The sequence below is a fragment of the Melanerpes formicivorus genome, unplaced genomic scaffold, assembly GCF_026170545.1.
Source record: "Melanerpes formicivorus ecotype bairdi unplaced genomic scaffold, bMelFor1.0.p_v2 SCAF_87, whole genome shotgun sequence".
Taxonomy (NCBI): Eukaryota; Metazoa; Chordata; class Aves; order Piciformes; family Picidae; genus Melanerpes; species Melanerpes formicivorus.
The window spans coordinates 354,475-378,852 of record NW_027142439.1 but is presented as its reverse complement, the minus strand read 5'-3'; the positions used below and the strand labels follow the sequence as shown (position 1 = coordinate 378,852).

Here is a 24,378-nt window from a genome sequence, read left to right as displayed (position 1 = left end):
CCCCTGGCTTTCCCCAGCAAGCATCATCCACCAACCTTGCCCTTCCAGCAGCTCCTTGTGAGCTATGAGCATCCATATTCTTACTGCAGCACGGTATCGGCCAGGGTAGCATCGGCCAGGGTAGCATCGGCCAGGGTAGCATCGGCCAGGGTAGCATCGGCCAGGGTAGCATCGGCCAGGGTAGCATCGGCCAGGGTAGCATCGGCCAGGGTAGCATCGGCCAGGGTAGCATCGGCCAGGGTAGCATCGGCCAGGGTAGCATCGGCCAGGGTAGCATCGGCCAGGGTAGCATCGGCCAGGGTAGCATCGGCCAGGGTAGCATCGGCCAGGGTAGCATCGGCCAGGGTAGCATCGGCCAGGGTAGCATCGGCCAGGGTAGCATCGGCCAGGGTAGCATCGGCCAGGGTAGCATCGGCCAGGGTAGCATCGGCCAGGGTAGCATCGGCCAGGGTAGCATCGGCCAGGGTAGCATCGGCCAGGGTAGCATCGGCCAGGGTAGCATCGGCCAGGGTAGCATCGGCCAGGGTAGCATCGGCCAGGGTAGCATCGGCCAGGGTAGCATCGGCCAGGGTAGCATCGGCCAGGGTAGCATCGGCCAGGGTAGCATCGGCCAGGGTAGCATCGGCCAGGGTAGCATCGGCCAGGGTAGCATCGGCCAGGGTAGCATCGGCCAGGGTAGCATCGGCCAGGGTAGCATCGGCCAGGGTAGCATCGGCCAGGGTAGCATCGGCCAGGGTAGCATCGGCCAGGGTAGCATCGGCCAGGGTAGCATCGGCCAGGGTAGCATCGGCCAGGGTAGCATCGGCCAGGGTAGCATCGGCCAGGGTAGCATCGGCCAGGGTAGCATCGGCCAGGGTAGCATCGGCCAGGGTAGCATCGGCCAGGGTAGCATCGGCCAGGGTAGCATCGGCCAGGGTAGCATCGGCCAGGGTAGCATCGGCCAGGGTAGCATCGGCCAGGGTAGCATCGGCCAGGGTAGCATCGGCCAGGGTAGCATCGGCCAGGGTAGCATCGGCCAGGGTAGCATCGGCCAGGGTAGCATCGGCCAGGGTAGCATCGGCCAGGGTAGCATCGGCCAGGGTAGCATCGGCCAGGGTAGCATCGGCCAGGGTAGCATCGGCCAGGGTAGCATCGGCCAGGGTAGCATCGGCCAGGGTAGCATCGGCCAGGGTAGCATCGGCCAGGGTAGCATCGGCCAGGGTAGCATCGGCCAGGGTAGCATCGGCCAGGGTAGCATCGGCCAGGGTAGCATCGGCCAGGGTAGCATCGGCCAGGGTAGCATCGGCCAGGGTAGCATCGGCCAGGGTAGCATCGGCCAGGGTAGCATCGGCCAGGGTAGCATCGGCCAGGGTAGCATCGGCCAGGGTAGCATCGGCCAGGGTAGCATCGGCCAGGGTAGCATCGGCCAGGGTAGCATCGGCCAGGGTAGCATCGGCCAGGGTAGCATCGGCCAGGGGTAGCATCGGCCAGGGTAGCATCGGCCAGGGTAGCATCGGCCAGGGTAGCATCGGCCAGGGTAGCATCGGCCAGGGTAGCATCGGCCAGGGTAGCATCGGCCAGGGTAGCATCGGCCAGGGTAGCATCGGCCAGGGTAGCATCGGCCAGGGTAGCATCGGCCAGGGTAGCATCGGCCAGGGTAGCATCGGCCAGGGTAGCATCGGCCAGGGTAGCATCGGCCAGGGTAGCATCGGCCAGGGTAGCATCGGCCAGGGTAGCATCGGCCAGGGTAGCATCGGCCAGGGTAGCATCGGCCAGGGTAGCATCGGCCAGGGTAGCATCGGCCAGGGTAGCATCGGCCAGGGTAGCATCGGCCAGGGTAGCATCGGCCAGGGTAGCATCGGCCAGGGTAGCATCGGCCAGGGTAGCATCGGCCAGGGTAGCATCGGCCAGGGTAGCATCGGCCAGGGTAGCATCGGCCAGGGTAGCATCGGCCAGGGTAGCATCGGCCAGGGTAGCATCGGCCAGGGTAGCATCGGCCAGGGGTAGCATCGGCCAGGGTAGCATCGGCCAGGGTAGCATCGGCCAGGGTAGCATCGGCCAGGGTAGCATCGGCCAGGGTAGCATCGGCCAGGGTAGCATCGGCCAGGGTAGCATCGGCCAGGGTAGCATCGGCCAGGGTAGCATCGGCCAGGGTAGCATCGGCCAGGGTAGCATCGGCCAGGGTAGCATCGGCCAGGGTAGCATCGGCCAGGGTAGCATCGGCCAGGGTAGCATCGGCCAGGGTAGCATCGGCCAGGGTAGCATCGGCCAGGGTAGCATCGGCCAGGGTTAGCATCGGCCAGGGTAGCATCGGCCAGGGTAGCATCGGCCAGGGTAGCATCGGCCAGGGTAGCATCGGCCAGGGTAGCATCGGCCAGGGTAGCATCGGCCAGGGTAGCATCGGCCAGGGTAGCATCGGCCAGGGTAGCATCGGCCAGGGTAGCATCGGCCAGGGTAGCATCGGCCAGGGTAGCATCGGCCAGGGTAGCATCGGCCAGGGTAGCATCGGCCAGGGTAGCATCGGCCAGGGTAGCATCGGCCAGGGTAGCATCGGCCAGGGTAGCATCGGCCAGGGTAGCATCGGCCAGGGGTAGCATCGGCCAGGGTAGCATCGGCCAGGGTAGCATCGGCCAGGGTAGCATCGGCCAGGGTAGCATCGGCCAGGGTAGCATCGGCCAGGGTAGCATCGGCCAGGGTAGCATCGGCCAGGGTAGCATCGGCCAGGGTAGCATCGGCCAGGGTAGCATCGGCCAGGGTAGCATCGGCCAGGGTAGCATCGGCCAGGGTAGCATCGGCCAGGGGTAGCATCGGCCAGGGTAGCATCGGCCAGGGTAGCATCGGCCAGGGTAGCATCGGCCAGGGTAGCATCGGCCAGGGTAGCATCGGCCAGGGTAGCATCGGCCAGGGTAGCATCGGCCAGGGTAGCATCGGCCAGGGTAGCATCGGCCAGGGTAGCATCGGCCAGGGTAGCATCGGCCAGGGTAGCATCGGCCAGGGTAGCATCGGCCAGGGTAGCATCGGCCAGGGTAGCATCGGCCAGAGGTAGCATCGGCCAGGGTAGCATCGGCCAGGGTAGCATCGGCCAGGGTAGCATCGGCCAGGGTAGCATCGCCAGGGTAGCATCGGCCAGGGGTAGCATCGGCCAGGGTAGCATCGGCCAGGGTAGCATCGGCCAGGGTAGCATCGGCCAGGGTAGCATCGGCCAGGGTAGCATCGGCCAGGGTAGCATCGGCCAGGGTAGCATCGGCCAGGGTAGCATCGGCCAGGGTAGCATCGGCCAGGGTAGCATCGGCCAGGGTAGCATCGGCCAGGGTAGCATCGGCCAGGGTAGCATCGGCCAGGGTAGCATCGGCCAGGGTAGCATCGGCCAGGGTAGCATCGGCCAGGGTAGCATCGGCCAGGGTAGCATCGGCCAGGGTAGCATCGGCCAGGGTAGCATCGGCCAGGGTAGCATCGGCCAGGGTAGCATCGGCCAGGGTAGCATCGGCCAGGGTAGCATCGGCCAGGGTAGCATCGGCCAGGGTAGCATCGGCCAGGGTAGCATCGGCCAGGGTAGCATCGGCCAGGGTAGCATCGGCCAGGGTAGCATCGGCCAGGGTAGCATCGGCCAGGGTAGCATCGGCCAGGGTAGCATCGGCCAGGGTAGCATCGGCCAGGGTAGCATCGGCCAGGGTAGCATCGGCCAGGGTAGCATCGGCCAGGGTAGCATCGGCCAGGGTAGCATCGGCCAGGGTAGCATCGGCCAGGGTAGCATCGGCCAGGGTAGCATCGGCCAGGGTAGCATCGGCCAGGGTAGCATCGGCCAGGGTAGCATCGGCCAGGGTAGCATCGGCCAGGGTAGCATCGGCCAGGGTAGCATCGGCCAGGGTAGCATCGGCCAGGGTAGCATCGGCCAGGGTAGCATCGGCCAGGGTAGCATCGGCCAGGGTAGCATCGGCCAGGGTAGCATCGGCCAGGGTAGCATCGGCCAGGGTAGCATCGGCCAGGGTAGCATCGGCCAGGGTAGCATCGGCCAGGGTAGCATCGGCCAGGGTAGCATCGGCCAGGGTAGCATCAGCCAGGGTAGCATCGGCCAGGGTAGCATCGGCCAGGGTAGCATCGGCCAGGTCACCTTTGCAACCAAAATCTGCCTCTCCCGTGGGCAGGAAACAAGCAGCACACTACCAAAAGCCTTGCCTACCTCCCCTTCATCCCTGAGATGATGATACTCCTAACCTGCTGCACAGACTGTGAGGAGCAGGATCAAAACAACAGCCTCTGAGTAAGCTTCTTGTGGTATGAATACACTGGCAGATGTGAGGGGAGTTTTAATCTTTCTGCCACAGATGCAATCCCCAACCCAACTGGCAGCTCTGCAGCAAGTACCTGACATAATTACAGCAATTACATTGCCTCCACACTCTGATAAACCACTGACAGTATATATTTAATGAGCTCTTCCTGTTCAGCAGGTTGCTCCCAGCCACTCTGATTCCCAACTGCAATGCAGAGGTGTCTCAAAGTAACATGAGCCCCTGGGAGCAATGTCCCTCCCTGTGGGGACACAGGTGACCTCTCAGACCAGGGCCTGGTTCTACCTGCCCTTCCCAGCACCACTGGAAGGCATGGGTGGGCTTCAGAGCAAGCCCTCCATTAGGTCTGCTTTGCCCACCGAGTTCTGCCTGCAGGAGCTGGGGGCTGTGGATGAGAAGCTCCACATGAGCCAGCAGGGAGCACTTGCAGCCCAGAAAGCCAAACACATCCTGGGCTGCAGCAAGAGAAGCACAGCCAGCAGGGCAGGGGAGGTGATTCTCCCCCTCTGCTCAGCTCTGGGGAGACCCCACCTGGAGTCCTGCCTCCAGTTCTGGAGCCCCTATTGCAAGAGAGATCTGGAGGTGCTGGAAGGTGTCCAGAGAAGGGCCACAAAGATGAGCAGAGGGCTGGAGCTGCTCTGCTGTGAGGGAGTTGGGGCTGTTTGGTCTGGAGAAAAGAAGGCTGCAAGGAGACCTTCTTGTGGCCTTCCAGGATCTGCAGGGGGCTACAAGAAAGCTGGGGAGGGACTTCTGAGGGTGTCAGGGAGGGATAGGACTGGGGGGGATGGAGCAAAACTAGAAGAGGGGAGATTGAGATTGGATGTGAGGAAGAAGTTGTTCCCCATGAGGGTGGAGAGCCTGGCACAGGCTGCCCAGGGAGGTGGTGGCAGCCTCCTGCCTGGAGGTGTTTGCAGCCAGGCTGGATGTGGCTGTGAGCAGCCTGCTGCAGTGTGAGGTGTCCCTGCTTCTCCTCCATTTGCCCAGCAGCAATTCACTTCCGAGGAAACAAAAGGATCAGCACAATCCACGGCACTCGTTCCAGAGCACCGAGCTGCCCACAGGCAGCTCCCCAGCGCTGCCCACACCGCAGGCCAGCCCCCAGCCCTTCCCAGCAGCAGGCTCCAAACCAGCCTGCGCTCACGCTCCCGGGGCAAGACAGCGCCGTGTCCCCCACGGTGCCCGAGTCCAGCAGCGGGCTGGAGCCTGGGGGAGCAGAGCCCTCCCCGACTGCACGTCAGGGCAGCAGAGCCGCCGCAGCGCGGGGGGCGCCGCCTGCCGGCCGCAGCGCGAACTGAGGAGTACCTCCGTCCGCTGCGGGGTTCCCTTGTGGCTGGCCCTGGGAGGTTCCTCCTGCCACGCATCCTAAGGTGCCACCTCCAGCCCTGATCCGAGCACTGTGAAGGCAGGAGGGAAGTGCGGAGCTCAGGGGACTCGGACGCTCAGCCAGGTGTTCCTGAAGGACAAAAGTGTGTAAAAAACAGTAAGAAAAGATAAATGCTAAATTTAAAGCTATTGCCTTTAACCCTACTGCCTCAGAGCATTCTCTACCAAGGCAGCAGCTTGGGTAATCCCATGGATCTCATCCCCACAAACACTCCTCTGTGAAGCTTTGCCTGATGGCTGCCTCAAGGCCCTGAGTTGCCTGAGGAATGATCCTGCTCCTCTCCAGCAGTCCACAGAATCACAGAGCTGTCAGGGCTGGAAGGGAGCTCAAGGCTCAGCCAGCTCCAACCCCCTGCCATGGCCAGGGACACCTCACACCACAGCAGGCTGCTCACAGCCACATCCAGCCTGGCTGCAAACACCTCCAGGGATGAGGTCTCCACCACCTCCCTGGGCAGCCTGTGCCAGGCTCTCACCACCCTCATGGGGAGCAACTTCTTCCTAACATCTAATCTCAACCTACCCACTTCTAGTTTTGTTCCATCCCCCCCAGTCCTGTCATTACCTGACACCCTAGAAGTCCTCCACCAGCTTTCTTGTAGCCCCCTGCAGATCCTGGAAGGCCACAAGAAGGTCTCCACTCTTTTCCAGACTGCACAACCCCAACTCTCTCAGTCTGTCTCCATAGCAGGGCAGCTCCAGCCCTCTGCTCATCCTCCTGGCCCTGCTCTGGACACCTTCCAGCACCTCCAGATCCTCCCTGGAACAGAGGCTCCAGAACTGGATGCAGTACTCCAGGTGGGGTCTCAGCAGAGTGGAGCAGAGGGGGAAGAGTTGGTATCACCTGGTAGCTCCTCACTTGCCAGGGGGTGATGCAAGCCAGGTTACAGGGATTTAACTAATACTGCAGAGCTACAGTGCTTCATGCCACTGCCACAGCTGCTTTTTTGCACTGTATCAGTCTCCAGGAGAGGTGGCAGGGGAGGAACAGCAGTCTGCAGAGCTTTTCTCCAACCTAGTCTGCTTATGAATTTTAACGAGAGCCATAGGGATCCCTGGGGAGTTGGAAGCCTCAAATAGTCAGGTTAGGCCTACAAGTTTTTGGTTGCCTATCATAGAATCAATAAGGTTGGAAAAGACCTCAGAGCTCATCAAGTCCAACACCTCATGACTAACTAAACCATGGCTTCAAGTGCCACATCCAATCCCCTCTTGAACACCTCCAGGGATGGTGACTCCACCACCTCCCTGGGCAGCACATCCCAATGGCCAATCTCTCTTGCTGGGAGGAACTTTCTCCTCACCTTCAGCCTAAACCTCCCCTGGTGCAGCTTCAGACTGTGTCCTCTTGTTCTGGTGCTGGCTGCCTGGGAGAAGAGCCCAACCCCCACCTGGCTACAACCTCCCTTCAGGTAGTTGTAGAGAGCAATGAGGTCTCCCCTGAGCCTCCTCTTCTCCAGGCTAAGCAACCCCAGCTCCCTCAGCCTCTCCTCATCATGAGTCACACGCAGCTGTAGTTCAGGAGTGCTGCACATGTGCCTTGTCTTCCTTGACTCCAAAAGGGTTTACACTGATGCTTTGGTGCTCCACAGCACCACGTTCCTGGAGCCTTGCAGTGGGTCTGCATGGTGACTTCTCCTCAGCTAAGTGCCTACCTAAGTCAAAAGCCAACTAAACAAGCAGCCTTGCACCCTCAGCTGCCTGGGGAGTTTAAACTGACACAGCAGGGTGTAGGTTTATTCTGAGGGTGCAGGCACCACACTTTGTCTTCCTGCAGTATTTCACTTTCTGAATCTCAGCTTGTGGAAGGAAGAAGAGATGATGATGATGATGGCAGCTGACAGCACATCCAGAGCTCAGGATTTACTTCTGTGTCAGATAATACCAAGACAGCAATTCAGAGCTCAGGGCAGCCAGACACCAGCCCCAAATCTGTTCCCAGGCTGTGTCACAGTAGGTCAGCCAAAAGCTTTAGGGGTACAACACTATTTGATTTAAACCACCCCCTGTGGTGGTGAGAGAGGGCTCAGCTCTCCCTCCCCCACAAAGAAAGACACCACAGCCAACTCAGCCGGAGAAGCAAGATCATTAGAGCTCTGTTTACAAGCAGAATGAAGTGCAGTGAGTGTATACACAACAGATACAGAAATGCACAGCAAAGAGTAACACAGAACAAAACCCCCTCCTCCACAGGAGGAGGGTTCCCCCCTATCCCCCCTCTCTCCCCCTACCTCCCTTTTTCCCCCCAAAAGGGGTTAGAAAGAGAAGAGGGTAGTTCAGGATGAAATTCTGTTAGGCTCAGAGCACATGCAAGGGTTGGTTCTCTTATCTGCTATTCAAGGCCAGCTCTGGCCAGTGGCTCAGGGAGAGACAGAAGCAGACTGGAACTGAGAAAGATTCCAACTGAACTGAAACTTCAAGCTGCATTCTGCAATGAAATTCGTTTAGACTTCATCTGTGGTTTCATTACATCCAGGCAGAGTGCTCCAGCAGCTGCCTCCTTCTCAAAGGCACAGCCTGGAGCGGTCACCTCCCCTTTGTGCTTTTGTTTTGCCTCACTGCTAACCAGCAGTGAATGCATCAGACCCAGAGATGCCTGAGGGGGTTCTCTGACTCCAGCTGGACCCGCAGGGACATCTTGTGGTCCCCTGCAAGGCAAGGGGAGGTGAGGTGCTGGCTGCCAGGCAGCACAGCCCTCCTACCCAAACCTTGCACCTACACCTCTGGGTTACAGCACTGACCTGCACAGAGCTCCCAGGGGCTCCATCTGGGGTGACTGAGTGCCAAGAAGAGAAACAAACACACACCCCCTACAACATCCCTTCCCCTGCAGCCCCAGAGAACACTCTAGAAGTCATCCTTTCATGCATGAAGGGAAACAAAGCCTGAGACAATCAAACCATGGCATGGGGAGCCCCTGGGTGGGCCACGCTTGCCTGCAAAGCCAGGGCCCTTTCAACTCAGGGCAAGGAGAGGAATTACACAGCCTTGGCAATCCTGTCTGGCATTACAGAGGTGCTCCTGGGGGAAGCATCCCCCGCAAGGGAGAGCAAGCAGGAAGTTGACTGTGCCACCAGAAGGTCAATGAGGGAGAGGAAAGTGCAAAATAGAACAGAAAATTCATCCTCAGGCAATGCCTCTCTTCCTGAGGGCTGCCTGTGCAGAGCTGATCAATAACTGCATGCACTTGCCAGAGCTGCTTTACTGCTTGCTTCCCTCCTTTCCTTCCTTACTGCTGAAGGGAGGCAGTGAGGGGGGAGAAATGGTCTGCAAAGGAGGCACAACCGCAGAGACTTATGGAATGATGAGAGCAGACTCCAGGAGCCTCCAGGTGACTGCAGTGTGGTTAGCATCATAGCAGCTGGCTAAACAGCTCCTGCCCTGCCACCATTCCTCACCCATCCCAGAGCCTGGGGCAAGACCCTCACCAGCCAAGACACCACCCAGAGGAGCTCAGCCCCAGTGAGGAGCCCCAGCCAGCACCCATGGAGGATATTGGAGCAGTCATCAGCCCTGGCCCTAACAACCGGGGGGCCACCAGGCCCCCCGGCCTTTTGTCACCACCACCCACACCCAGTATGCCCCAGGGGCACTCACCAGTGAGGAGAGGAGGATCCTCAGCCCAGATGGGCTCAGCTGGGGGCTGCTGCCTCTCCTGGGGGGGATTAAATAGGGGAGTGGGTGGGGAGGGCAAAGTGGCCACACCTGGGCTGGGAGGAGACTCCAGCAGAGCCCAGGTGCTGTGGGTTTGAGGGGGAAAGGGGGAAATGGGGCAGGGGAGGGACTTTAGGGTGTGAGGGAATGACAGGAGTAGGGGGATGGAAAAACACATAGAAATGGGTAGATTGAGATTGGATGTTGGGAAGAAATTCTTCCCCATGAGGGTGGTGAGAGCCTGGCACAGGTTGCCCAGGGAGGTGGTGGAGTCACCATCCCTGGAGGTGTTTAGGAAGAGACTGGCTGAGGCACTTGGCTAGATGGTGCTGGGCCATAGGTTGCACTTGATGATCTTGAAGGTCTTTTCCAAGCTGGTGCATCCTGTGGCTCTGTGGATTAACCTGCCTCCTCCCATGCTTGTGCCTGCCTGGGACTCACCTGGGAGCAAGATGCTTTGTGCTGGGCCACTTCTTCCCTTGTTGTGACTCTCAAATGCTTTCCCCTGAAAACCAGCACCCTTACTGATGGCATCTTGGTAGAGAAAATCAAATCCAAAAGCTCAGTGTTACCTGATTTCCCACCCTTGAATGCCACTGCATCTTGCTACCACCTACTCATCTGTTTGCTGCACACACAAGTGCTCTTAGGGAAACCATCATCCTTAGAAGAATATCTAGGCAGAGAAAGGTTGTCATCAGGCAGTTCATTTGCTTGGGAGAAGGGTGAGAGAAGGGAGGAGGAAATGGCAATGAGAAAATGTCTCTCCTGTGAACCTAGGGCACCAGAAATTGTATGACAAGACTGTAGCAAGAGAAAGGAAACAGCTGAACAACTGCTCCTGAGCTGCTGCACTGAAAACAACATGGAAGTCAAAGGTGGGATTCATTGGACATGTCCTGTGTTCATCAGGGAAAGAAAATAGGGAAAGAGAAGAGAAGGAAAGGGGAAGGGGAAGGGAAAGGGGAAGGGAAAGGGGAAGGGAAAGGGAAATGAGAAGGAGAAGGAAAAGGAAAAGGAAAAGGAAAAGGAAAAGGAAAAGGAAAAGGAAAAGGAAAAGGAAAAGGAAAAGGAAAAGGAAAAGGAAAAGGAAAAGAGTTAAGTGCTGGGCCCTGTGCTCTTTAACATCTTCATTGATGATCTGGATGAGGGCATTGAGTCCATCAGCAGTACATTTGCAGATGGCACCAAGCTGGGGGCAGGAGTTGATCTGCTGGAGGGTAGAGAGGCTCTGCAGAGGGACCTGGACAGGCTGGGCAGATGGGCAGAGGCCAAGGGCAGGAGATTGAACACATCCAAGTGCCAGGTTCTGCACATTGGCCACAACAACCCCAGGCAGTGGTACAGGCTGGGGGCAGAGTGGCTGAGAGCAGCCAGGCAGAGAGGGACCTGGGGGTGCTGGTTGATGGTAGGCTGAACATGAGCCTGCAGTGTGCCCAGGCAGCCAGGAGGGCCAATGGCATCCTGGCCTGCATCAGGAAGAGTGTGGCCAGCAGGAGCAGGGAGCTCATCCTGCCCCTGGACACTGCACTGGTTAGGCCACACCTCGAGTCCTGTGTCCAGCTCTGGGCCCCTCAGTTTAGGAAGGAGGTTGAGCTGCTGGAAGGTGTCCAGAGAAGGGCAACAAAGCTGGGGAGGGGTTTGGAGCACAGCCCTGTGAGGAGAGGCTGAGGGAGCTGGGGTTGCTTAGCCTGGAGAAGAGGAGACTCAGGGAGACCTCATTGCTCTCTGCAACTCCCTGAAGGGAGGTTGTAGCCAGGTGGGGGTTGGTCTCTTCTCCCAGGCAACCAGCACCAGAACAAGAGGACACAGTCCAAGCTGTGCCAGGGGAGGTTTAGGCTGGAGGTGAGGAGAAAGTTCTTCACCAAGAGAGTCATTAGCCATTGGAATGTGCTGCCCAGGGAGGTGGTGGAGTCCCCATCCCTGGAGGTGTTCAAGAGGGGATTGGATGTGGCACTTGCTGCCATGGTCTGGTCATGAGGTCTGTGTTGATAGGTTGGACTCAATGATCCTCGAGGTCCTTTCCAACCTAAGTCATACTGTGATACTGTGATACTGTGATCCAGGCTCTTCCTAAACACCTCCAGGGATGGTGACTCCACCACCTCCCTGGGCAGCACATCCCAATGGCCAATCTCTCTTGCTGGGAAGAATTTCTTCCTAACATCCAGCCTAAACCTCCACTGGCACAGCCTGAGACTGTGTCCTCTTGTTCTGGTGCTGCTTGCCTGGGAGAAGAGACCAACCTCTGCCTGGCTACAACCTCCCTTCAGGCAGCTGTAAAGAGCAATAAGGTCTCCCCTGAGCCTCCTCTTGTGCTGAGGCAGATGAGGTTGCAGGCATGTTGAAGGCTGGGATTAGGATTCAAAATCATCTTGAGACACTGGACAGAGCTGCCCAGCCTTGCAAACATGAAAGTGAGGGATTAAAGGTCAGGAAACAAAGTCCAGCAGTTGGCTGGCCTCCGTTTTGTGAACCCTCCTGACAACATGCTGGTGCTTCAAAATCAGCAGGGAAACTGAGGTGTACAAAGACTGCATCACCCATGTGCCATGAAATCCCTTTGTGTTCAGCCCTGGAGGGGCATCAGCTGAAGTATCAGGTCTGTTTTTATATGCCAGACTTGCTAGGGAGAAAACAGTTCAGAGAGGAGCAATGAGATTCAACAGAAGTCCAAAGAACCCAGCCCATGGGAACTGAAGTGCCTGAGAAGAGAAACAGAGGACAAAGACTGAAGGTGTTTGGGGAGTTTGCTTCCAGAACACAAAGGAAACAGGAGCCTCCAAACACAAAGGGAACCTTTTACTCCTTTCATCTTTGCAATGTCTTTTATGTACTTGGTGCCTAGGACCAGAAATAATAGGCTTATGGAATCAAAGGAGGTTTAGATTAGTCACCAGGGAGGAGCCCTGTAACAGGAAAGGTTCCAGGGAGCTGGAAGAGGTGGCTGGGGGTGGGGTGGGGTGAGGGGTGAGGGGTGAGGGGGGCTCTTTGCAGGCACATGGCAGTCAGAAACGTATCTGATGAAAACCAGTTAGCGAGAGCTGAATCCTGCCTTGGGGGGGAGACATTCTTGCTGTCTACAACTACCTGAAGGGAGGTCATAGCCAGGTGGGGGTTGGTCTCTTCTCCCAGGCAACCAGCACCAGAACAAGAGGACACAGTCTCAAGCTGTGCCAGGGGAGGTTTAGGCTGGATGTGTCTGCAGACCCCCTGGCAAAGTGAGGTGCTGGCCTGTGAGTGGTGCTGTTCTGAGCACTGTGAGCCAAGTGCAGCAAAGGAGCTGTAGGAGTCTGCCTAAGGGGACTGGCTTTGGAGATAGACCCAGAGCTGGGTGCCCTGGCCACTCGCCTCTGTGCCATGCTTCACCTTTTCCCAGGCCTTTGGATGGATTAGCCAGCCTGCTGGAGAGCTGCAGTCCCAGTTGTGATCTTAGGTGTCTGCATTCTGCATGTTCTACCAGCATGACTCAGTCACTCACAATCAGACCCTAAATGTCGATACAGATGCTCCTTTACATGGGACATGTGATGAGTTTTGCCTTGGGAAAAGTTAATGAAGCTTTTCCTGTAACATAGAACAGAACAGAACAGAACAGAACAGAACAGAACAGAACAGAATAGAATAGAATAGAATAGAATAGAATAGAATAGAATAGAACAGAACCAGACCAGGTTGGAAGAGACCTTCAAGATCATCCTGTCCAACCCATCAACCAATCCCACACCACCTAATCAACTAACCCATGGCACCAAGCACCCCATCAAGTCTCCTCCTGAACACCTCCAGTGATGGTGACTCCACCACCTCCCCAGGCAGCCCATCCCAATGGGCAATCACTCTCTCTGTGTAGAACTTCCTCCTGACCTCCAGCCTGAACCTCCCCTGGCACAGCCTGAGACTGTGTCCTCTTGTTCTGCTGCTGGCTGCATGGGAGAAGAGACCATCCCCCATCTGTCTACAACCTCCCTTGGTGTCATGGTTTAGTTTAGTTGGTTTAGTTGATCAGATGGTGTTGGGTGATAGGTGATAGGTTGGCCTCGATGATCTCTGAGGTCTTTTCCAACCTGGTTAATTCTATTCTATTCTATTCTATTCTATTCTATTCTATTCTATTCTATTCTATTCTATTCTATTCCATTCCATTCCATTCTATTCCATCCCATCCCATCCCATCCCATCCCATCCCATCCCATCCCATCCCTTTTGCCCTTCTGTCTATCCTGCCTGACACACAAGCAGTCACACCATCTCTCTCGTGCATGTGTATCCTGCAATCCAGCAGGCACTCTCTGCACTCTCAATCTCTCTGCCCCTCCAAAGGAAAATAAAAAGGAAAACAAAAGGAAGACAAAGAGCCCCAAAGTTATTCTCTTGTTAGGGTTTGGGGGACTGATTGTTTATTTTCACAAAAGAAAAGCATTGCATTTCTGCTGTAAGCACTGGGTAAGAAAACATGGAGCACTGGAACAGCCCCAGGAGCAGCTGACCATCCTCCCCACAAGGACATGCATGGGCACCTCCAGCATGTTTGAGCAGTGTGTGTGCTGTGAAAGCAATCTCTGCACAGACAAAGAGCTCTTACAGTTCAGAAGCTGATTTCTAACTGCATTGAAGTCAGTGCTGTCAACATTTGCTAAGGAGAGCTCAACTATGGCACCAGTCAGAAGGGAGAAGAGCCAGATCTGCCCAGGGCTCTGAGCACAGTTCTGCTCCTCCGACTCATTTTCTTCTTCACATTGGGAGGAGGCAGGTTTGAACCCATGCTAGAACCAGCTGTAGAGTTAAACTGGTGGAAGGCAGTGACTGTTTGAGCGTTCAGCATGGTAATTCCTCTCTTCTCACTGTTGGAACTGTCACCTGCCTGCTTCAGAGTCCTGCAGCTGAGCAACACAGCAGCACCCCGGGGCCAGCTTCAGTGCATCGCAGCCATCGATTCCTACTGCCTTGACTGTACAAAGTCTTAAGGGATGGATTTGGCAGTGACAGCAAAGAAGCTACTGAAAGCTTTGGTGGAGATGTTAAAAGGAAAAAGAAAGAAAGAAAGCCAAAGGGGTGTTAAGCAAAGAGGGAAATGGAGAACACCACCAAACATCAATACAAATTGACAGCCAAGTCCAAGCTATCACAAATCTCATTCAGGTCATTCTCTCATCAGAGAAGGTTATTTCTAGGACAGCAACAGAAGCTCCACATTTTGAAGCCATTCTTCCACCTTCACCATTGAAACTTTGGCTCTATTTTAAGCAACCAGCCAGCTGGAGTTGTGCAACAAACTCACTGCAGCCAGTCAGGCTGGGCTCCCAGCACTGCTGGCTCTGCTCTCAGTCACGCTGCAGTAAGCACCACCTTCACCCACAGTGGCACAAATTCTTCACTCTGCCAGAGAGGAGAGACCAACAGCTCTACAACTGTCAGGGGCTTCATGGGGTCCTGCAAGATAGCCCCAAGACAATGATTTGCTAGCTTAGACCAGGAATTGCTCTGCTTTTGTGCATGAGAAAAGCCCCCCACGACTCAGGATCTGAGGGAGTGCTAGGACTAGGGGGAATGGAATGAAGCTGGAGGTGGGGAGATTGAGGCTGGAGGGGAGGAGGAAGTTCTTCCCCAGGAGAGTGGTGAAGCCCTGGAATGGGTTGTCCAGGGAGGTGGTTGGGGCCCTGTCCCTGGAGGTGTTTAAGCCCAGGCTGGCTGAGGCTGTGGCCAGGCTGATCTAGTGTGGGGTGTCCCTGCCCATGGCAGGGGGGTTGGCACTAGATGATCCTTGTGGTCCCTTCCAACCCTGACTGATACTGTGGTACTATGATACTATGACTTAGAGGAGTTTGTGCCAAAGAGGAGTAACTGTAAACACATTAACAACAAAAACTCCCAGAAGGCATCTGGTGCAATGAAAGGGCTGAAGAAGAGTTGATGTGGAGCAAAGGAGAAACCCCAGGGGAGCAGTGGGAACACCAGAACAAGTTTGGGAATGGGAATGTGCATCAAAAGGATGCAACACCTGAAGGGAACTGAGCAAACCTTTCCAAGACACCTTTCAGAAAGCCACAGGCAGTGAAGCACTGAAGCACTTCCAGCCAAGGAGACACACTTGAATCCTGAATTCAAAGCACTTGCACAAAGACATGGCTGGTTAGGACTCTGTGTGGTGATGCAGCTCCCAACCACAGAGCTCCTCGTGCCATGGCTACTTTGACTTGGACACAGAAGTTAGTATTTGGCAGCTCTAACAACACTCTGGCTTCATGTGCTCTTGGGAGAATAAAGTTAGAGTGAGGAGTATGGAACCTGGTGCCTGGCAAACAGCCCATGAGAGAGAGTCTTTTAGACTCTGATAATTACAACTTGACAGCTCCCACCAGCTGCTGTGTGCAAAGGAGGCAGTTCATTGCAGAGCCACAGAGTCCTCCCATCACCACAAGTATCTGGTGACCTGAAAAATCCACAGTCAGTGCAACCCAGCACCGGGATGAGCTGCAGCTGTCCTGTGAGCTGAAGGAATGCCTTCACCTACAGCCCTGAAGCTCTTCATGGAAGCAGTCAGTCTCTCCTGTCACTGCTGGAGAGGAATGTTCACTCTTTTATTGAGCACAATGCCTCAGATGTACTGCTCCTCATCTCCTCCGTTCATGAGCAACGACCACTTGTCCCCTTGCTCCTCAGCAAGGCCCTTACATCCCAGCAGCTTGTCAGACGCCAAGGAAGAGAGAGACACCTGGCTAATCTCATCCCAAGGAGTGGGTCTGGATGAATCCCTCCTCCTGTCATCCATTCCTATATGGACACTGATCTGGGAAGGAGTAAGTGGCTTCATGCAGCCTTGAGCTCGTGCTTCATAGCTTTCTGTGTCTGGCTTCTTGTAGCTGAGAAGAGAAAGAGAAAAGATGTTTAGTACCAAGAGGTCAACATGTAGAAGCCTCCTCAGCATCACAACAGATCAGAGGCTCCCAATAACCTAAATGTTACCCACATGAGTTCTAGTCCACTCATTCCATAGAATCACAGAATCACTAAGGTTGGAAAAGACCTCAGAGATCACCAAGTCCAGCCTGTCACCCAGCACCTCATGATTAACTAAACCATGGCACCAAGTGCCACATCCAATCCCCTCTTGAACACCTCCAGGGATGGTGACTCCACCACCTCCCTGGGCAGCACATCCCAATGGCCAATCTTTCTGGGGAGAACTTTCTCCTCACCTCCAGCCTAAACCTCCCCTGGCACAGCTTGAGACTGTGGCCTCTTGTTCTGGTGCTGGCTGCCTGGGAGAAGAGACCAACCCCCACCTGCCCAGCCCCGGTGTGCTCAGCATCATGACACCTGTCTCTTCTGGAGCCATGGATTAGACAGAACAACCCCAAGCCACAGGGCTCTCAGGTACTTCCACACAGCTCAACAGATGCTTCCCTTGATCCCCAGCAGCGGTGCTGCCTGTGGGTCAGCAGCTGACAGTGGGAGACAACTTGCCATTTGAGCTGCAGGGAGGACAGCACGACAGACACAGACGAAGCTGCCATTGCAGCCGACCCCATCCAGGGCTGAAGCACAAGGCCAGCAGGCATGAACACACCTAGCAAAGGAAACACAGGCACATCAGCCAGAGCCAGCTGCCCCCACACAGACAACTTCTTCACAGAACAGACCAGCAGGGCTACAACAGGAGCTGCTGAGAACTCCACAGACACATCTGAGATGCATTTATTCACTGATGTCTGAATATGCCCCTCCCGTTGACCTCTTTGGATCCAGCTGTAAGACTGTGGCCACAGGGTGAGACCATCTGTCCCTTCCAACTATTCTGCACACAGGAAACAAAGCCAAAGCCACAAGAAGGTGAGGTCCAGGTAAAGCAGGAAGCAGTTACTCATAAAGACAAAGCGGAATCTTTAAAGTAAGCTTTCAGGAGAAATTTGGAGCATGAGGAGATGTCTGCCAGAAGCAGAGAGCATGCAAGCAGTAGGAAGGAAAGTGTGTGATGCATGGAGAGCAGAAGCAGCAGCATCCAGAATGTGGGGATACTTCTGATTAGAGCTGGCCTTGAATATACAGGAACTACCCCCTAAGTACTGCTAAGTGAAACAAGAGCATGGTGTTAATGTTGTCATGTAAGAATTTGTTCCTAAGGGTTTAAAAGCCAGGCTGCAAATACAGTCCAGGGGGCAAATACAGTCCAGGGGGCAAATACAATCAGGGTGCAAATACTTTTCTACAACATGAAAAGAAAACCCAGTAACACTTTTTGTCCTCCATTCACCACATTTTAGAATAGACTAGACTAGACTAGACTAGACTAGACTAGACTAGACTAGAATAGAATAGAATAGAATAGACCAGGTTGGAAGAGACCTTCAAGATCATTGTGTCCAACCTATCACCCAACACCACCTCAACAACTAACCCATGGCACCAAGCACCCCATCAAGTCTCCTCCTGAACACCTCCAGGGATGGTGACTCCACCACCTCCCCAGGCAGCCCATTCCAATGGGCAATCTCTCTCTCTGTGTAGAACTTCCTCCTAACCTCCAGCCTAAACCTCCCCTGGCACAGCCTGAGACTGTGTCCTCTTGTTCTGGTGCTGCTTGCCTGGGAGAAGAGACCAAGGCTCGCTTTGATTTCTTGAGCAGGAAATCCTGTGAGAGTCAAAACACAGCTCAAGTGTGGTGCTGCCTTCCAGCAGCTGAGCTCTGGCAGTCACCTACCTGCTGCCTTCCAGCAGCTGAGCTCTGGCAGTCACCTACCTGCTGCTATGGGTATTCCAAGCAGGTTATAGATCAAGGCAAGGATCAGATTAATTCGTATCCTCCGAACTGTTCTCTTTGATAAGTGAATACTGGCCACGACATCCAGCAAGTCATTCTGCAAGACAGGAGAGCAGTGCAAGTTTCCCACATCCCACAGACTTCAGACTGTGGGAGGAGGATGGTCAGTGACACAAGAGGACATGTCAAAAGTGCAGTGCTCACTCGGATAAGAACAACGTCTGCGGCTTCGATGGCAACGTCGGTGCCCGTTCCGATGGCGATCCCAACGTCCGCCCTGGCTAGGGCAGGGGAGTCATTGATCCCATCGCCAACCATTGCAACCTTCCTCCTCCCACTTTGGAGCTCCTGGACCTTTGCAACTTTGTGAGAAGGAAGAACCTCAGCAAAGACCTTCTTGATCCCAACCTGCATAGAGACAAGAAACACAGCCAGCTGGTGGTGCGTGTGGAGCCGAAAGGCAGAGCCCTTTGCTGCGCCGGGTGGGGGAGAAACGAAGGAAGGTTAACCAAACTGATTCTGGCAGAGGCAACACTTGCAAGCTGCACAGACAGCTGAAGAGCAACATGCCTTTGACACAAGAAAGGGACTGACTATAGGCCCCTCCATCTTTACAGCAGAGTGTGGTGGGTTTAGGCTGGGCCTTTAAAATTTAGTCACAGTTTTTGAGTGGAAAAGTAGAGGAATATAAGGAAATCACTGCTGGGTGTGAAAAGGAAACCAAAAGATCATTCCAAACACATTCATTGGGGAAATATCTGGAATAAGAGGAGCTGCACCCTAACAGTTCTTCCCTTTTCTCTTCTGATCTCTGGCTGTGTTGCTTCACTCAGGAGAGATAACCTGCTTATCAGCTGGCTTTGGCTAAGTCTAACTTCTCTGCTCCTTTCTCTTGTCCCTTTTGTACAGGGGGGTAAGGGAGGTAGGGAGGGAGAAGGTAGTAGCTTCCCCTGGTCCTTGGCCAGGGGGGTCCTTGTGCTGATTATTGATTCATCATAGTATCATAGTATCAGTCAGGGTTGGAAGGGACCACAAGGATCATCCAGTTCCACCCCCCCTGCCATGGGCAGGGACACCCCACACTACATCAGCCTGGCTGATACTGTAAGTATCTGTACAATATTGTACCTGCTGTGTATTTTGTGCATCTTCATTGCATCCCATTGCAGAGTGTAGCTCTTGCTTGCAAACACAGCTCCATTTGCTTCTAACTGAGTGGGTCTGAGGGTAATGCTGGGGCAAAACTTCACCCCACCACACAGAGGTTCTGGCAAGCCATGCTCTGCCCTTAGCATCATACCCTGCAGGGCTTCTAAAGCTCTACAGAGCTGGCAATAAAGGATTTGGTGGTTAAAAGAGGCAGTTTTAGCTAATCCTGCTGCTCAGTGCACTAATAAAGCTTTCAGGAGCCATATATGACCAAGGTAGGAGACACAAAAGCCAAGCATGTGCAAGCCTGAGGGAAACGATGAAGACAAAGCAGGTGGCTGGCTGAACACTTACACCCATCCACATCTCAGCTAATATGAAGCTGCTACCAATGGATTTAGCACTGTAGTTGAAAACCAAGTGAGTGTGCTGAAGAGGGCTGGCATAATACCCCTGGTTTGGCTGCCTCAGCAGGCAGGGATCAGCTTTTTCACTGCACATGATAGAAATCCTCTTTTCAACTCTCAAGGAGCAACATTTAAGGACAGTTTCAGCACTCTCTTACCATTTTTCCATTGGAAAGGATTTAAGTGCCAAAAGTTCAATAAAAACACAGGTTGGCACAAACTAAGCTTGTTTGGAAACTTCAGCTGAGTGCCTGGAACCGTAAAGCTAAGCTTGGTTCTGTCTGAAAGGCTTCCCTTAGCAAGGAGAGATGGGATGGGGAAGTGCTTTACCACAAGTGAATGCAAAAAGCAGGGGTGTGAATCGAAAGAGAAGGATTACAACACCACACTAAGGAATAAAGCAGACCTCAGGACATGGGGGAATGTGCACTCCACAGTGCTGGCTGGGAGAGCTGTGTGGTGGGACACCTGAGGAAAGCAAGGTCCACACAGTGGATTAGGAATGGAATGGAATGGAATGGAATGGAATGGAATGGAATGGAATGGAATGGAATGGAATGGAATGGAATGGAATGGAATGGAATGGAATGGAATGGAATAGACCAGGTTGGATTAGACCTTTGAGATCATCAAGTCCAACCTATCACCCAACACCATCTGATCAACTAAACCATGGCACCAAGTGCCACATCCAGTCTCTTCTTAAACACCTCCAGTGATGGTGACTCCACCACCTCCCTGGGCAGCACATTCCAATGGCCAACAACTCTCTCTGTGTGAAGAACTTTCTCCTCATCTCCAGCCCAAACCTCCCCTGGCACAGCTTGAGACTGTGTCTTCTTGCTCTGGTGCTGGTTGCCAACCCCCTCCTGGCTACAAACTGCACAGCCCCAGCCTCTTCAGTCACTCCTCATAAGATTTATTCCCCAGGAGCCTCCCAATGTATTGTTTCAAAACACAAAGCAGCAGGTACCTGGGTAGCAATGGCCTTTGCAGTTTTTCTGTTGTCCCCTGTGATCAGCACCACATCTATTCCCATGTTTTTCAGGGTGTGCACAGCCAGGGCTGCCTCCTGCTTGACAGTGTCGGCGATTGCGATCATCCCACACAGCGCTCCTGCAGGAAGAGAAGCCCTCCGTTAGAGAGAGCTATGGGGGGCAAGGTGGCAGCAGGAGGGATGGAATGGAATGGAATGGAATGGAATGGAATGGAATGGAATGGAATGGAATGGAATGGAATGGAATGGAATAAACCAGGTTGGAAAAGACCTTCAAGATCATCAAGTCCAACCTATCACCCAACACCATCTGATCAACTAAACCATGGCACCAAGTGCCTCATCCAGGCTCTTCCTAAACACCTCCAGGGATGGTGACTCCACCACCCCCCTGTGCAGACCTTCCCTCCAGCACACTGTGGCAGTTTGTGCAATAAGGCAACACTGACACTCATAAGCCTAAACAATTGTCTACCTTTTCCTAAGCTATTGTCTTTCTCACACACACAAACAGACTTCTCTCATTCATGTTGCAGGTTGAACAGCAAACACCTTTGATATTTAGGGCCCAGGAGAAAAGGGAGAAGAGGAAGGCAGTTTTTAAGCATGCCTGACTTCTTGGGTTTGTGATACAGAGAAATACACCAGTGGGCCAGAGAAAGCTTTTGTGTTTGTTCCCAGGCCAGATGTGGAAGCCTCTCCTTTGGGAGGAAGCATATAGGGTATCTGGTATCACAGTATCACAGTATCAGTCAGGGTTGGAAGGGAGCACAAGGATCATCTAGTTCCAACCCCCCTGCCATGGGCAGGGACACCCCACACTAGATCAGGCTGCTTTTCAGGGTTGGATCTCAGTTGCTTTCACATAGAAGTGTTGCATATGTCTTCCAGTATATTGTCTCCAAGCTGCAGCCACGTCTCCTTCAAGCATGTCACAAAAATCTCACCCTGGTTTGTCACTGCAAAGGTTTCTCATTCAGAAGTGAGGACGTCAGTGGGTTTTGCACCCTTCTGTTTGCTGTCACTAGCAGTGGTAGGACATACCAGCTGTACATCAGGGGCCTTAATTCCATGTTAAGAGCACTTGACTCTGCTGGACTGCTGATGGAGTCCAAGCTGAGACACACAAGTGCCTCTCAAAATTGCTCTCCAGGAGCACCAAGGAGATTGTATTCAGTAATTGAATCAGTCCCCATCTCAAGAGCACAGGTGCACTGCAAATCTATCACTGTTAGAGCAGCTTCACACACAAAGGTTTTCTCTGGGATCTCTTCTGCATAGCACAGAATAGAATCCCTCTGGCACAACTCATTTAGACTAATCCATTATACTTGAATGATCTAATGAATTATCATATTGATCCATGAAACATCTTTAAGTCAGTGATATAACAGGTTTGCCTGTGCTCCTAAAGCACTGTGAAGGCAGGATGGAGCATGGCACTGCACTGGCACTGCTTTTCTGAACAGCAGCCCTAGACATCAGAAGGTTCAGCAACTAAACTACATGCTCCCCAACAAAATCTTTAAACACTTTTGAATAGAATAGAATAGAATAGAATAGAATAGAATAGAATAGAATAGACCAGACCAGGTTGGAAGAGACCAAGATCATCGTGTCCAACCTATCATCCAACACCACCTCAACAACTAACCCATGGCACCAAGCACCCCATCAAGTCTCCTCCTGAACACCTCCAGGGATGGTGACTCCACCACCTCCCCAGGCAGCCCATTCCAATGGGCAATCACTCTCTCTGTGTAAAGCTTCCTCCTAACCTCCAGCCTAAACCTCCCCTGGTGCAGCCTGACACTGTGTCCTCTTGTTCTGGTGCTGGCTGCCTGGCAGAACTCCCTTCAGGTAGTTGTAGAGAACAATAAGGTCATCCCTGAGCCTCCTCTTCTCCAGGCTATGCAACCCCAGCTCCCTCAGCCTCTCCTCACAGGGCTGTGTTCCAAACCCCTCACCAACTTTGTTGCCCTTCTCTGGACACCTTCCAGCAAGTCAACCTCCTTCCTAACCTGAGGGGCCCAGAACTGGACGCAGGACTCAAGGTGTGGCCTAAGCAGTGCAGTGTCCAGGGGCAGAATGACCTCCCTGCTCCTGCTGGCCACACTCTTCCTGATGCAGGCCAGGATGCCATTGGCCTTCTTGGCTGCCTGGGCACACTGCAGGCACCCTGGGCACACTGCAGTGCAAGCTTCTTTCAGGAGCACCTTGGTACTCTGCAGCTCACAAGCAGTTCTGCACCAGAAGGCTCGACCTTTCTTGACATTAGGCCACTGATCGATTGCTCCAGAGTTTGCTTTTGTCAGTTTCATGATTTCTATCAGTTTCATCCACTGGTCTTTATCAAGCCACCCCAAAGCCCACCAGTTACCATCTATAGCCACTAGTATGGCAGTCTGTCCTTTCATTTCATGGTCTGTCATGGCATCGTTTACGTCGTTTGCAATCTGCAAGCCGTTGCGCCGCATCCACTCGCGGTTGCCGATCAGCACCGAGTATGTGTGAGGAGCTGGGGGACCTTTGTGTACAAACAGAAAGGGAAATGAGCAGCTCAGAAATACTGAACACAAGCCAGAGGTGTTTGCAGGCAACAATGCCAGGCTGCATTAGCTACAGAAGGAGAGTCTGAAAGAGGTTCACTAATTGCTTTCTTCTCATGCGTGTTCCGGACGGGCAGTGGTCACCCAAACAGAAGGAGTGCTGCTGCCAAGACCAAGTGAAGATAGCCTCATTAACCTTTCTCCTTTGAGACCCAATCTGTCCTGTTAAAACACAGAACTGTCTCATGAACTTAATGCAACTATCTGCCTGTGTTTGTGTTTGTTCTGAGCCAGTTCAGTAGGCACACTTCACACATGCCACGCTGCTTGGCTCTCACTGCTAGTGACCTCTGACAAACACAAAGGACTGTTTCTGGTAAGGCAAAGAGGAGCAGCTTTATTCTAACAGTGAAGCAGTATGCAATGCACCTCATCATAAATTCAATCCAGCTTCAAAGGAGCTGTAAGCAGCAGGTGAGGAAACAATCCATTAACAGTGCTCACACCACTCAATGGCAGAGTTCTGATGATTCAAGTCCTGCTTCAACTTCTGTAATAGCTTGCTCAAGAAGGTCAGGGGAGAGAGCCACAGCCTTCTGAAGAGAGCTGAGGAGCTTCATAAGGAAGGCTTTTACATTCTTGCTCTTTCTCTCCCACATTACAAAAGAGAAAAGTGGATTCTACAGAGCCTGAAAAAAGCCCCACGAATGTATTGGCCTCATCAGGCACTGAAACTCAGCTGGCAGCTACAACCCATGCTTTATGGTGCAACTGCTGAAGAGTGGGGGGGGGGGGTTAATTAAGTGCCTTGAGAGATATGTGAAGAGAAAACAAAAGGTCCCAGTTAATATGAGACAAAGGGTAGGACGCAGAAAGTTGCAGCAAGATAACACATGTCACATGGAACTGCACGAAAGGGGAAGGTCGTGTTGACAGGCAGACTTTGCTCCCTGCTGGACCACTCTGTTCTTCAAAAGGAACGCTGCAGAGAATGCCTTATGGGCATTTTGAGTACCCATCACTGTAGCATCCAAGTTCTCATGTGGGTTTCTGAACTGCAGAGAGATCAAGAGCAGGAAACAGAGAGCTTCAGTTTTTACTCAGGGGCATTTTTACCCCCGTGTTTTTTGCCTCCTTGTGCCACAAGCCCATGCATCTGCTGTTGCCAGTCCTGACAGGATTGCAGTACAGTGGCCAGCACTGTGGC

The 24,378-nt window shown here is 53.9% G+C and overlaps 1 protein-coding gene across 3 annotated transcripts in view; it reads right to left on the bottom strand.

The window, feature by feature from the left end:
- Positions 1-13,683: 13,683 nt before the first annotated feature.
- Positions 13,684-24,378, bottom strand: part of ATP7B (ATPase copper transporting beta) — a 43,902-nt gene continuing 33,207 nt past the window's right edge. For all 3 annotated transcript variants that reach the window (XM_068165315.1, XM_068165314.1, XM_068165317.1), the window contains 6 exons: positions 23,003-23,149; positions 20,599-20,741; positions 18,274-18,477; positions 18,049-18,166; positions 16,776-16,878; positions 13,684-16,171 (listed from right to left, as the gene is read on the bottom strand). In XM_068165315.1, the coding sequence (XP_068021416.1) occupies positions 15,907-16,171; positions 16,776-16,878; positions 18,049-18,166; positions 18,274-18,477; positions 20,599-20,741; positions 23,003-23,149 (980 nt within the window). In that variant the 3' untranslated portion in view covers positions 13,684-15,906. The remainder of the gene's footprint in view (positions 16,172-16,775; positions 16,879-18,048; positions 18,167-18,273; positions 18,478-20,598; positions 20,742-23,002; positions 23,150-24,378) is intronic.